The sequence below is a fragment of the Brassica napus genome, chromosome A9, assembly GCF_020379485.1.
Source record: "Brassica napus cultivar Da-Ae chromosome A9, Da-Ae, whole genome shotgun sequence".
Lineage (NCBI taxonomy): Eukaryota > Viridiplantae > Streptophyta > Magnoliopsida > Brassicales > Brassicaceae > Brassica > Brassica napus.
This window is the reverse complement of record NC_063442.1, coordinates 35,997,928-36,011,534: the sequence shown is the minus strand read 5'-3', so window position 1 is coordinate 36,011,534 and position 13,607 is coordinate 35,997,928. Positions and strand designations below refer to the sequence as shown.

The window sequence follows — 13,607 nt, the reverse complement described above, 5'->3', positions numbered from 1 at the left end:
CACGACTCTAGTTTATAAAAAAAATGCACAATTAAATAATTTGCAGTTCGTTCAGACACATGTACTAAACTCGAATCTGACTTGTGCTGCCTAACAATTCAATATCGGTTATTGCAACTCGAGTTTGTCCTTCTATATTAAAAGGAAGTAGATGAAAAAACCGATAAACATGAAACTTAAAAACATTACAATAACTATGTGATTAAATACGCCAGCCAAATAAAAATTATTATGTACTCCTTCCGTTTCAGAAAGATGTATGTTTAAGATTTTTCATATTTATTAAGAAAATATATCAAATTTTAGTTACCAATTCATTATTTTATTATCAACTATTTCCTACAATTTTTAACCAATAAATTTTTTATAAACATCATTATATTATATTTTTTTGAGTTTACAATTTGCAGTTAGTTATGCATTGAAAATATAAAACATACATCTTTTCAAAATATTTTTTTTTTTAAATATGAATCTTTTTTTAACGTAGGTAATGTTTCTTCTGAATCTTTTTCCTAAAAGATACTATAACCGCAATTTCAACTTCTCACACACAAAATAAAAAGCAAGAAAGAGTAAGGGAGTACCTAAAACTACTACCGAACATTGAGATAGAGGAGACGACGACGTTAAAAATCACTTTTGCTTATATGTTTTCAACTTTTTATATATATGTATGGATATAGATCACGTACTGCTTAGCTCAGTAATTACACATGATGAAATGTTACTGTGAATGGTATACAATGATGAACTCAGACTCTTTTTCTAATAGAAAAGAAGAAAAAATAACTAACTAAAATGTAAAACTCCCTATCAATCAAGCAAAAGTAAATAAAAATTCAAATAGGGTAAGGCTAGAAGCTTAAAGTGATGTTTTCGTATCAATCTCAATCTCTCTCCATACCTCCAACGCCATTAAAACTTTAATAAACCTAACTTTTTCTATCCATTAAGTTGTCTATAAATATACATACTTCCCACAGCAAAGAGTCTCATCTTACTCACAAGAATCATACACACAGACACACTCTTTCTTAAAAACACCTTTTTTTTGAATAATACCGTTTCCATCCTCCAAAAGGCTTTACTCGAGATGGCACGTTGTTGCGTACCTCTTGCTATTTTCTTAGGCGTTCTTTTGATGCTCTCGTGGTGTGAAGCTTTGAGTAGCAACGTTGATGATGGATATGGTCATGAAGATGGAGGGTACGAATCCGATAGCTTAATCAAGCTCAACAACGACGAAGTTCTTACCTTGAAAAGCTCCGATAAACCCACTCCCGAATCATCAACTGTTAGTGTATCAGACTTCGGAGCTAAGGGAGATGGAAAAACCGATGATACTCAGGTATATATATCATGTTTACTATTTTGAAAAAGAAAAAATAATTTTAAATCATGTTTACAATGATGGATATAAAATTATTTAATAAAAATTTCGCTATGGTTTTAAATCATGTTTACAATGATATATGGATAAAGCAATTCAGAAGATTTATATATAAAAATATTCTATTTTAATTGAAATTTATGATGCATGCATGCTTAATCATAGGCCTTCAAGAAAGCATGGAAGAAAGCATGTTCAACAAAAGGAGTTACTAGCTTCTTGGTTCCTAAAGGGAAGACTTATCTCCTTAAGTCTACTCAGTTCAGAGGCCCATGCAAATCTTTACGTAGCTTTCAGGTAGTATTTATATGATTTTAAAAATCTTTAGTATTCCATTAATTCATAAATGTAATGAACTAATTGTACTTTTTACCGATTAAACGCAGATCCTCGGAACTTTATCAGCATCTACAAAACGATCGGATTACAACAAAGACAAAAACCATTGGCTTATTTTGGAGGACGTTAACAATCTATCAGTCGACGGCGGCTCCGAGGGCACTGTTGATGGAAACGGAAAAATCTGGTGGCAAAACTCATGCAAAATCGACCGATCTAAGGTTTGTATTGTCCACAAATTACTATATGTCTCACACTGTCACACATGTATCTTTAAGCATATACTAATTTAAAATACCCCTTGTTAACTGTAATCACGCTAATATTAACTGGTTTCCTTCTCTTTTTTTGCAGCCATGCACAAAAGCGCCAACGGTACGTAAATACAAAAGCTCCATATATATATGCACATGTTCAAACTAAATGAATGCTTTGATTATAAAATTGGCATGTATATATGTGTGTTTTATGGTAATGCAGGCTCTAACTTTCTACAACTTAATGAACTTGAATGTGAAGAACCTGAGAGTGAGAAATGCGCAGCAGATTCAGATTTCGGTTGAGAAGTGCAACAATGTTAATATTAAGAATGTCGAGATCACTGCTCCTGACGATAGTCCCAACACGGATGGTATTCATATCACTAACACCCAAAACATTCGAGTCTCCAATTCACACATTGGAACAGGTAATAATGATCCCTATATATATATATATATATATATATATATATATATATACTATTCGAGTTTATGGATTCGAGTATGTATATTAGTTATAATATTCATAGTTGTTTTTCTATAGGTGATGATTGTATATCCATTGAGGATGGATCCCAAAATGTTCAAATTAATGATTTAAGTTGTGGCCCCGGTCACGGGATCAGGTAAGTCGATACATCTTTTTCTTTTTCAAATTATAATTAAAGGGCAGTGAAATTTTATTTTAAATATATTTAATAATATGATAAATCTTACAAATAATTAAATTAAATATATAATATATGAATCTATATTTAATTTTTGAAATGAGAAGCATTGGGAGCTTGGGGGATGACAATTCCAAAGCTTATGTCTTGGGAGTTAATGTGGATGGTGCTAAGCTCACTGAGACTGACAATGGAGTAAGAATCAAGACTTATCAGGTGATTTATTATGAGTTTTTTTTTTCAATTTCACAAAAAAATTTGTTTTGAAATTGTTAATATATAACAATACTCCTTATTGATTTCAGGGAGGGTCAGGAACTGCGAAGAACATTAAGTTTCAAAACATTCGTATGGAAAATGTCAAGAATCCTATCATAATCGACCAGAACTACTGCGACAAGGACAAATGCGAACAACAAGTAATTGATTAATAGATTAATTTTGATTTGTCCAAATTTATATTTTGTTTAATAAACTAGACTCACTCGCCTTGGAATATATTTGCTTATTAGGACTCAGCGGTGCAAGTGAACAATGTGGTGTACCGGAACATAAGCGGTACGAGCGCAACCGATGTGGCAATAACGTTTGATTGCAGTGAGAAATATCCATGCAAAGGTATTGTGCTTGATAATGTGAACATCAAAGGAGGAACAGCATCTTGCAAGAATGCGAACGTTAAGAATCAAGGCAACGTTTCTCCTCAATGCTCTTAACTACTTAGCTAATTCTATACTAATATACATACATATATATATATGTATATTGTACTCTACATATTGATTCTTGCTATGTGTAGATAGTAAAGATATCGGGAATAAACATACAATATAGTCAATAATCGAAAGATTTCTTGTCTTGTATACTTATTGTTTATTATTTGTATTTCCACGAATATGAATGAGATTATGGGTTTGTCTGATATTTTTTTGAACTATTAATTATTGTGATTTGTGAACATATATACGAATTACACTAAGGTGGTTTCATTATTTTAACATAATAGTTTGGTAAGTAAAATATAATGAAAATATAGCTGCTCATACTTTAGTTTCTTATTTAACAAAAAAATTAAGTTGTGCAAGTAAATGTATACAAGTCACACGGGCCGAGTCTGTGTCTGCGGCCCTGAAACTGAATACTGAAAATGTTAATCCAGAGTGTGTCAAATCCCAAAATTAACCAAAAAGAACTAGTTTTCAGTGAGCTCTTGCTTTATGGCACACTTTACTAAAGGTCCATTAAATAAAATCTTGATGTATTTCTTTTCTCCTACTCCTACACTTATAAAGAGTGTTAACTAATTTTCAAGGAGCTCTTTTCAGACTACTAGATTAAAGTCCACTGTATTAAAATCATGATGGAATTTCATGTAAATTAAGATTTTCCTCTGATTTTGTTGCTACATATATAATTCAATATGAGGAGGATAAAACTAAATATACATTCTTGTCTCTTTTTTTTTCCTTTTGTTAATGCCGTTGGTCTCAAATCTCAAACGGAATTAAAGGCAAAAGTTGACAAGAACTTTTGCTTTTTGTTTTTTCTAATAATTATCATAAAACATCCGAGGAAATTGCGAAATCAATGTTCATAGAATAAGGTACATATAAAAAAAAGAAGTCTTCATATTAATGCGATTACACAATGGTGAAAGCTTATGTAGTTTTACCCTTTTCTACTTCACTTCTTGTTTTGTTCTTCGGTGGCTGCTGGTTTACTCGGCTCCTCCACTGTTGCTGCCGTCGCTGGAGGTGGCGGTGGCGGTGTAGAAGGAGGAGGGGAGGCGGCGGTGGGGACTCCAGCATCTATGCAGCTACGGCACTTTCTCTCAACCCAACCTTCGATGTCATGGTCTCCTCCGTCAGATAAATGGCGGCCGCCGCAGAGTCTAGCGAAGATGCCGGCTAAGACTGATAATATGGTGATGACGGCTAAGACGATGACGAGTGTTTCTATTGAACGGTGGTCCGAGTTGTGACTCGGCTGGTCTTGTGGAGGTGGGTCCACGTATATGGTGGTTGGCGTGGTTGTGGTGCCGATTTGGTCATCGAGTCTTGCTGTGATTCCGAACATGAGAGTGAGTGAGAGAACTAGAGAGAGAGAGTTTCAGGTGAGATTGTGGGAGGGGGGGGGGAGGCAAGGGTTGAAGTGTTAGAAGTGGAGCCTGGAGAGTGTTGTTATTTAATAACTATATAAATACTTTATAATAAAATAAAAATACAATAAAGGCTAAATGGTTTAATTATTATGATTAATCTTTTTTCTTTCGTATCTATGATTTCAATATGTACTCAATTGATTCACATGCATTGGATCTAAAAGATATTCACGTCACTTGACTCATTTCAAAATAATCAAATTATAAAACTAGTTAATTAAAAGTTTACGAAAAAAAAACAAAACTATATGGTAAAAATTAATTATCCCAATTCCCAATTTGTCCTCAGTGTCTGTAGAAACCGAAAACCACATGCATTTGGTTAAAACCAAGAGGTAAATGTTTTGTTGTCCCCATCAAACTTTAATTACCCTCTCTGCCACTTCTCGTCTGCTTCTTGTCTCTCTATCGTGCTCCCATTGACTCAAACTTAAAACAATTTTATTTTTGATAAAAAAAAACAATTTTATTTATTCGTACAAAAAAAAATGTAATCACCGTGAACACATACATATTCATTTTATATATGAACTCACTAGTAACTGAGTTAGATTTAGCCTTTGTCTTTATATGACTGTAAAGTTTTGGCAGGGTGAGATATCAATGGGTGGGGTTATTTCATCTTGTTTTATCTCTGCCTCTTCTCATAACTTTTTTTTTAATATGTCAATGTGTCAGCTCAATAATGATATTCAGTAAAAAAAAATCAATTTATCATAAGAAAATCAAGAAATTGATATATACAAATACAAGGAAAAATATCTGGTGAACTAACTAAAAAAAAGGATTGGCACATTACCAAAGAGGCTAAGAGCCCAATACTGAAAACTTATAAACCCTTTAAAGCCCACTTTCGAATTAAAGCCTTAAAGCCCAGTTAGGAAAAAGAGTTGACTTTAAATAGAAGAAAATAAGTAAACGTTGACATTTCTTCACGATTCTTCCTGCGAGTTTTCTCTTCATCTGAATTCTCGGAATCTGGGATTTTCTTTTCCCGGAAAACTCTCTTGTTCTGTATTATATATATTTCGAAACATCATCGGTCTCAAATGGGAACTCCGGAGTTTCCAGATCTGGGGAAACACTGCTCCGTAGATGATTGCAAGCAGATCGATTTCTTACCATTCACATGCGATCGCTGCACTCAGGTTCCAACGCAATCAGATTCATTTGTTTTTATGTCTGAATCAACAACATATGGAGAAGTTGATCTCTTGTTGTCTTGCAGGTGTTTTGTTTGGATCATCGTAGCTACAATAACCACAATTGTCCGAAAGGAAACAGAGGAGATGTAACGGTCGTTATCTGTCCGTTATGTGCTAAAGGAGTTCGGTTAAACCCTGACGAAGATCCGAACATCACTTGGGAGAAACATGTTAGTTCAAATTGTGATCCATCAAGCTACGAGAAAACTGTCAAGAAGAAGAAATGTCCTGTTCCAAGGTGCAGAGAGTTGTTAACGTTCTCCAACACGATAAGATGTAGAGATTGTAGTGTTGAGCATTGCTTGAAACATCGGTTTGGGCCTGACCATGGTTGTGCTGGACCTAAGAAACCTGAATCGAGATGGTCTACTCTTTTAGCTTCTGCGGAGGCAAGTATCAGCAGGCTCGGTACCGATCTTAGCCAGAAGTTACAGTTTGCTAATGGCAATTCAGAGAAAATGCCGGAGAAGAATGGTAAAGTTACGGTTGATGTTTGTCCGAAATGCAGCAGAGGGTTTCGTGATCCGGTGGATTTATTGAAGCATATCGATAAGGATCACCATGGTACTTCTAAAGCTTAGATTTTTATAAGCATGAAAGTGGTGAAGTGGTTACATATTGTTGTAAATGTATGATTGATTAATTTTTTGTTACAATTTTTTTTACTAGCTTGGGACTGACTAATTAACAACCTGGTGAAAGTTGCTTCATAGATTTAAGAATGTGACTGTGTAGAGTCCGTGCTAAAGAGTAGGAGCAAGAAGCTTGTCTCGTGATGATAGTGTTACTTTTTAAATCTCCCATCGCGAGACAAGCTTCTTGTCCCCTGGGATTTACTCACGCAGGGGACAAGACTTTATTGTTTCATAGACAATATTGTTGCATATGTTTTGTACTTACATGCACACAACAGGAGCTATACTTAGGACGTTAAATCGTTGTATACTTGCTCGTTACTAGGGCTGGGAATTTGATTCAAAAACCGCAGGTTTCGCCCGCTTACCCGCCACAGGGCGGGTGCGGGTCAAGATATCTTTGATGTGGGACGAATGCGGATTGAATATTTTTGATGCGGGTCAACCATTTAGAACCATGGGCCAATCCGCCAAATTTATAAATGTCTTTTGGAGTTTAATGTATGCATTAGTTACCTTGCATCACACAATTAAAGCTTATAGATAGTATCTTTCATGTTTTGTTGAAAAAGACAAGACAACTATAGTTTTCTCTAGACATTACTATGGAAGACAACTCCATGCTAAATATACGTGTGAACTTACGGCTCCTCTGAAAGGCGTGGAGACTATAAACACTAAATTAGCCATCTCCTCTCGTCTTCCTTGTCTTTTTATAGTCACACGTAAAACTAAAATAAAGACATGAGATTTGGACATATTACAAGCGCCAGCGGAGACCCAACACGAAGACTTACAACTATCACAACTAATCACCGTTGGATTTTCATGACGTGATAAGAGATTGACCGTTGATATTTATTAAGACGTAGACTGTAAACACTAGACAACTTCTTCTCAGCTTCCTTGTCCTATTAATAAGGTTAGAAAATATATAAAAGAAAGACGTTGAACATAACCAGAGCCAAGACTCAGCGTAGACTCTTCAATCTCAATGGCAGTTGGAAAGGATAACACGGAGGTGGCGGCGGCGGTACCGATGGATAAAGGTGGCGAGATATTGAAGCCGCGTACGGACAAGAGAGAGTATCGGAGGATTGTTCTCAAGAACTCTCTTCAAGTCTTGTTAATCAGCGATCCAGAGACTGACAAGGTAAAGATTAATTCTCTGTTCTTGTTTTAATGCTCATACAAGAAAGATTAACTGATTCATCTGTGTGCTCTTAGTGTGCTGCTTCAATGAACGTTAGCGTTGGATCATTCTCGGATCCAGAAGGGTTAGATGGGCTTGCTCATTTTCTTGGTACGTTTCTTCATTGCAAGATTCAGTCACTCATGTAAACAGTTATAAGCACTTTAATATCTGATTTTATTATTTGGGGGTTTATTGTCAAGAGCATATGCTGTTTTATGCAAGTGAGAAGTACCCAGAGGAAGATAGTTACTCCAAGTACATCACTGAGGTAATATAATATTTGTTATTCTCCAGCTCTCTTATATACAAACTTGATCATAATTTGATCTTCTTTGTTTTATTAGCATGGCGGTAGTACAAATGCTTATACATCCACTGAAGACACAAACTACCATTTTGATATCAACACAGACTCTTTTGATGAGGCTTTGGACAGGTAAGACTTACATTTTGTTTTTATATTTTTCTGTTTTGTGTACTAATCTTAACACCTTCGTCAGGTTTGCACAGTTCTTTATTAAACCATTGATGTCAGCTGATGCCACCATGAGGGAAATCAAGGCTGTTGACTCTGGTTACGTTCTTGTCTTTCTTGAATACCTTTTCATGTTGCAGGTTGTTTTAGTAATAAAATTCTAACGAGTACTCTCTCATCCAGAGAATCAGAAAAACTTGTTGTCTGACTCCTGGCGAATGCGTCAGGTATCTTCCCCTCTAGCTTGTTGTACTTATATGTCTTAAAATCTCTGCATGTTTGACAACTCACAAGTCTGTTGATACTTATGTCTAGCAGATAAATTGAGAGTGTTTTGTCTTTCTTATTGGTTCACACAGTTACAGAAGCATCTAAGCAGAGAAGACCATCCATATCACAAATTTAGCACAGGTTCATATTCTACCTATTGTTTTAATCTGTGTGTTAACTGGCGTTCTAAGAAAGTTGATATGTTTTCTTAGGGAACATGGATACTCTTCATGTACAACCCGAAGCAAAAGGAATAGATACAAGGAGTGAACTTATTAAATTCTATGATAAGCACTACTCTGCCAATATCATGCATCTGGTTGTTTATGGCAAAGGTAGGTGTTGAATCTAAACCCAAAACTCAAAGTTTCTTCAGTTTCTTTTGTTTCTGATAACAATACATATCCTTTCTCTTGATGTATTCAGAAAGCCTTGACAAAACTCAATGTCTAGTGGAAAGGATGTTCCAGGAAATCCGGAACACCAACAAGAGTGTTCCTAGATTTCCTGGTCAGCCGTGTAATCAGGACCATTTGCAGGTTTTATGTTCTTTTATTTCAGATTCAACATTTGTTTCAGCTTATACCATAATGTTTCTTAAGTGGTGGTTTTTTCATTGTGTTGTTCTAGGTTCTTGTGAAGGCTGTACCTATAAAGCAGGGTCACAAGCTTACTGTTTCATGGCCTGTAACACCTAGCATCCATCATTATGAAGAAGCACCATGCATGTACCTTGGTCATCTAATTGGTCATGAAGCCGAAGGAAGTTTGTTTCATGCGTTAAAACACTTAGGTACGTTCTCTTTTGAGCCAAACTAATAAATGTTTAAGCACAGATTCTATCTGAAAGGAGGATATAAAAAATGTTGCTGTCAATAGCCAAGATAAATCTTAAAGATTAATTGTTTCCGCTGTACTAGTCATATAATCTTAGTAGATTTGCTTAATATTTACCTAATACTAGCACAGGTTGGGCTACGAGTCTGTATGCTGGTGAAGCAGACTGGACTATGGAGTATTCTTTCTTCGATGTTTCAGTTAATCTTACTGATGCTGGCCATGGTATCAAACTTCCTTATGTTGAATAGATGCGACCAGTGTGCTTGATATTATCAGGATCTGGTTTTGATATTGTGTCTTGTTTGGTTTATAGAACATATGCAAGATATTATAGGGTTGTTGTTCAGACACATTAAGCTTTTACAACAGTCTGGTGTTTCCCAGTGGATTTTTGATGAGGTATTGTTATTATTAATCTTATTTAGTGTTATTAGAGAGCTTGATACATTTTATTTTATTTGATTGTGGTTGAAGCTCTCAGCTATCTCTGAAGCAGAGTTTCATTATCAAGCCAAAATAGATCCAATCTCTTATGTTGTGGATCTTTCATCAAACATGACGGTAATAGTCTTGTTTTTTAGTTGTTCATTGACTTCTCATACTCTTGGTATCACATGTATGGCAACAAAATTGAATAGGTACTTGCTTCTGTTACAATCTTATCAAGCTTTACTATGTTGTATAAAGTTGATCTTAGTACTGAACATTTCACATTCTTTTTAAGAAAATTCTTATGTGTTCTTTTGCAATTGTGCTTCAGATATACCCAACCAAGCATTGGCTCGTTGCATCATCCCTACCTTCAAAATTTAACCCAGCAATTGTACAAAAGATTATGAACCAGCTTTCTCCTAGCAATGTCAGGTAAGTCTCTGTTGTTGGAATGCATCTTACACAAGCAAACAATGACCTAGTGTTGTATTCTTTAAGCAGCCCTTAGGCCTTAATGTGACTTATAATTTACATGCAGTTCAAGTATTCGATAACCTAAGCTTACTCTCCATTATGTTTGTAGAATATTTTGGAAATCAAATAATTTTGAAGGACAAACTGACAAGGTTGAGCCATGGTACACCACTGCTTATTCATTTGAGAATATAACCGAACTTACTATTCAGGTTGGCTTTTGATATACTTTTAGTTTCCATTATGTGTTCAAATTTGTATTCTCTTTGATTTAGATATGTGCTTAACAATTACAGGAGTGGGTGAAGTCTGCACCTGATGTAAAATTGATTCTACCAACACCTAATATCTTCATTCCTACAGATTTTTCATTAAAGGATGTTAAAAATAAGGTTCAGTTCCATCATTCCAGTTACAAATTAAAAAAATGTCTTACAAAGCAACTTTATCTCATGATGCTTAACTAAGTTCTGGAACAGGAAACCTTTCCTGTTTTGTTGAGAAAGACATCATTCTCAAGATTGTGGTACAAACCGGATACAAAGTTCTTCAAACCAAAGGCATACGTTAATATAGATTTCAACTGCCCCCTTGCATTCACTTCTCCTGAAGCTGCTGTTCTTTCCAATACTTTTGTTTGGTTGCTTGTGGACTACTTAAATGAATATGGTACGATGTAATAGATATAAATTTCTCTTTGAACTACCTCTAGTCATTAGGCAAGATAACTCTATGGTAATAAATTTTTTTTATGTCATCTTTACTCCTATATATGTTTCAGCTTACTATGCGCAGACTGCTGGTCTTGACTATGGATTAAGTATTTCAGACAATGGTTTTGAGGTAAGCTTGTGTACAAGGATTCTGACGCTTCCTTGTGTACTTTGCTCAGTGAGTCTCATGTTTGACTAAAGTGTTTCTCATTTCCAGCTCTATCTTGTTGGCTTTAATCATAAACTGAGGATCTTGCTTGAAGCTGTCATGCAAAAGATAGCAAAATTTGAAGTTAAACCTGACAGGTTTTCTGTTGTCAAGGTAAGTAACCTTGATAGTAGACCTTGTCACTCTTTCTAAGTTATCAACCACTTCCCTCGTTGCATGATTTTAACCATATTCTTGTAATAGGAAACGATGACCAAGGCATACCAAAACTACAAGTTCCAACAACCATATCAACAAGCATTGAGTTACTGCTCATTGGTTTTACAAGATAACACTTGGCCTTGGACAGAGGAATTAGATGCTCTTTCTCATTTAGAAGCTGAAGACTTGGCTAGTTATGTTCCAATGCTGTTATCAAGAACCTTTGTTGAGTGCTACATAGCAGGTAACAATCTTTATCCTATTGTATGATATTTTGGTTCTCTTATCCTTTTGTATACACATCATGGTATGTATTTTTTCAGGAAACGTTGAGAAGAATGAAGCTGAGTCAATGGTGAAGTATATTGAAGATGTTCTTTTTAGCGGCTCAAAACCTATTTCTCGTCCGTTGTTTCCATCACAGTTCCTGACAAGTAGGGTTGTAGAGCTGGGAAAAGGAATGAGATACTTCTACCATCAAGAAGGATCAAACCCCAGTGATGAAAACTCTGCTCTAGTTCATTATATTCAGGTTCATCAAGATGAATTTGCAATGAATAGCAAACTTCACCTTTTCAGTCTCATTGCAAAGCAAGCCACTTTCCACCAGCTTAGAACAGTGGAGCAACTTGGTTACATCACTTCACTTTCTCGGAGGTACGTATCTATTTCTCTAAATAATATCCAGAGCCGGGGCTTAAAAAAATTATATTATTGTATGTGTATATATTTTGGTATAATAATATAAAAAGTTAATTACAAAACCAAAAAAAAAAAGTGAAAGAAAACTTTAGTTTATAAAAATAAGAAAAACATATTATATGATTTTATATTGTTATAATTTAGATATAAATAGACAGTATACTAATAAAATTATGATTTTCTCTTTTTAAAAAAGTTGTTTATAATTTTTATTAAATAATATGCAAGCATTTTATTTTGAATAGGGCCCTAAACTCTAATAATATCCAGAGTTATTATGTTTTTGATGCATAACCACTTTCTTCCTGCAACACAGCCTCAAAGCTGGTGTCTATGGAGTACAATTCATTATCCAGTCTTCAGTTAAGGTACCAACTTATCTTGCCTCTCTCTTCCACTCAGACATTGAGTTTCTTAACTTTCTTTTGAGTTTATTGTTTATAGGGTCCTGGACATATTGATTCAAGGGTGGAGTCACTACTCAAGGACCTTGAGAGTAAGATTTACAAGATAAGTGATGAGGAATTCAAGGTGAGATGGCCTAACTAGATTACTATATAGAATCATATTTAATTTGCTTAAGAGAAACCCCAGCATCACCATTAAAGCCTATTTGTAACTGACATGACTTTCTACATAGAGCAATGTAACAACTTTGATAGACATGAAGCTTGAGAAGCACAAGAACTTGTCGGATGAATCTTACTTTTACTGGGAACAGATTCAAAACGGGACATTCAAATTCAACCGCAGAGATGAAGAGGTACCATATGAACATTTGCTCTTGCTTTCTCCATAGTTATCTCTGAACAGAGATCAAACACTTGAAGCTTAGCTCAAGCCAGTAACATAGCTTCGTGGGGGTGATGTTTTTTGTGGTTAGGTGGCGGCACTAAGAGAGCTGAAGAAGGAAGAACTGATAGATTTCTTTGACGAATACATAAAAGTTGACGCACCAAAGAAGAAATCGCTGAGCATATGCGTTTACGGAAGCCAGCATGTGAAGGAATTGGCGTCTGACAAAGACGAAGTTGCATCACACTTCACAGAGATACAAGACATTGTCGGTTTCAGAAAGTCTCAACCTCTTTACGGGTCGTTGAAAGGATGGAACCAGCTGAAACTGTGAAGAGGTTCACTTTCAAACTCTTTTCAAGGATATGCATCATGAACAAACACAAGTATACCAAAACGATATTGATCATATTGACATATTGTCTATGTGAATCTTTATTCATATGTAAAACATAGATGTTATCATTAATCATTGAAAAACAGGAATGATATGGTATCATTGGGACAGCTAATAACATCGATGTTGACTCTATTATCTAAAATTCTCAATTCATTTGTTAACTCTCAGAAGAATCTTCGGGTGTGATTCAATGAATGATATCATTGTTGACTTGCAAGAATCTTCGGATGTGATTCAATGAATGATAGTTCGATCCAATAATTGATATTTTCTGATTCCC

General features: G+C 35.1%; 4 protein-coding genes across 5 annotated transcripts; 3 read left to right on the top strand and 1 right to left on the bottom strand.

The window, feature by feature from the left end:
• Positions 1-582: 582 nt before the first annotated feature.
• On the top strand, positions 583-3,882 carry LOC106454961 (polygalacturonase ADPG1). The gene is made up of 9 exons (XM_048741221.1): positions 583-1,351; positions 1,559-1,690; positions 1,780-1,953; positions 2,087-2,107; positions 2,213-2,420; positions 2,537-2,618; positions 2,768-2,876; positions 2,966-3,079; positions 3,173-3,882. The coding sequence occupies exons 1-9, from the start codon at positions 1,097-1,099 to the stop codon at positions 3,374-3,376; spliced, it is 1,299 nt and encodes a 432-aa protein (XP_048597178.1). The 5' UTR covers positions 583-1,096; the 3' UTR covers positions 3,377-3,882.
• A 354-nt stretch (positions 3,883-4,236) lies between these two features.
• On the bottom strand, positions 4,237-5,020 carry BNAA09G36790D. Its single transcript, XM_013897033.3, has one exon. It carries the CDS (start codon positions 4,734-4,736, stop codon positions 4,344-4,346), a length of 393 nt encoding a protein of 130 aa, XP_013752487.1. The 5' UTR covers positions 4,737-5,020; the 3' UTR covers positions 4,237-4,343.
• Positions 5,021-5,730: 710 nt separating this feature from the next.
• LOC106454963 (zinc finger AN1 and C2H2 domain-containing stress-associated protein 13-like) lies at positions 5,731-6,694 on the top strand. Its single transcript, XM_022691190.2, has 2 exons — positions 5,731-5,969; positions 6,050-6,694. The coding sequence occupies exons 1-2, from the start codon at positions 5,871-5,873 to the stop codon at positions 6,605-6,607; spliced, it is 657 nt and encodes a 218-aa protein (XP_022546911.1). The 5' UTR covers positions 5,731-5,870; the 3' UTR covers positions 6,608-6,694.
• An 859-nt stretch (positions 6,695-7,553) lies between these two features.
• LOC106451568 (insulin-degrading enzyme-like 2) lies at positions 7,554-13,462 on the top strand. 2 transcript variants are annotated; one of them, XM_013893514.3, is made up of 25 exons: positions 7,554-7,814; positions 7,889-7,964; positions 8,057-8,124; positions 8,201-8,292; positions 8,357-8,430; positions 8,515-8,558; positions 8,691-8,742; positions 8,814-8,936; positions 9,028-9,140; positions 9,232-9,394; positions 9,571-9,663; positions 9,755-9,840; positions 9,916-10,002; positions 10,202-10,305; positions 10,457-10,559; positions 10,644-10,739; positions 10,827-11,016; positions 11,129-11,190; positions 11,278-11,382; positions 11,473-11,674; positions 11,754-12,087; positions 12,449-12,500; positions 12,577-12,663; positions 12,773-12,895; positions 13,016-13,462. In XM_013893514.3, exons 1-25 carry the CDS (start codon positions 7,656-7,658, stop codon positions 13,259-13,261), a joined length of 2,934 nt encoding a protein of 977 aa, XP_013748968.2. In that variant the 5' UTR covers positions 7,554-7,655; the 3' UTR covers positions 13,262-13,462. The 2 variants fall into 2 exon arrangements, with proteins under 2 accessions (XP_013748968.2, XP_048597177.1); XM_048741220.1 differs by lacking the exons at positions 7,554-7,814; positions 7,889-7,964; positions 8,057-8,124; positions 8,201-8,292 and having other exon boundaries at positions 8,650-8,742.
• The last annotated feature ends 145 nt before the right edge of the window (positions 13,463-13,607 follow it).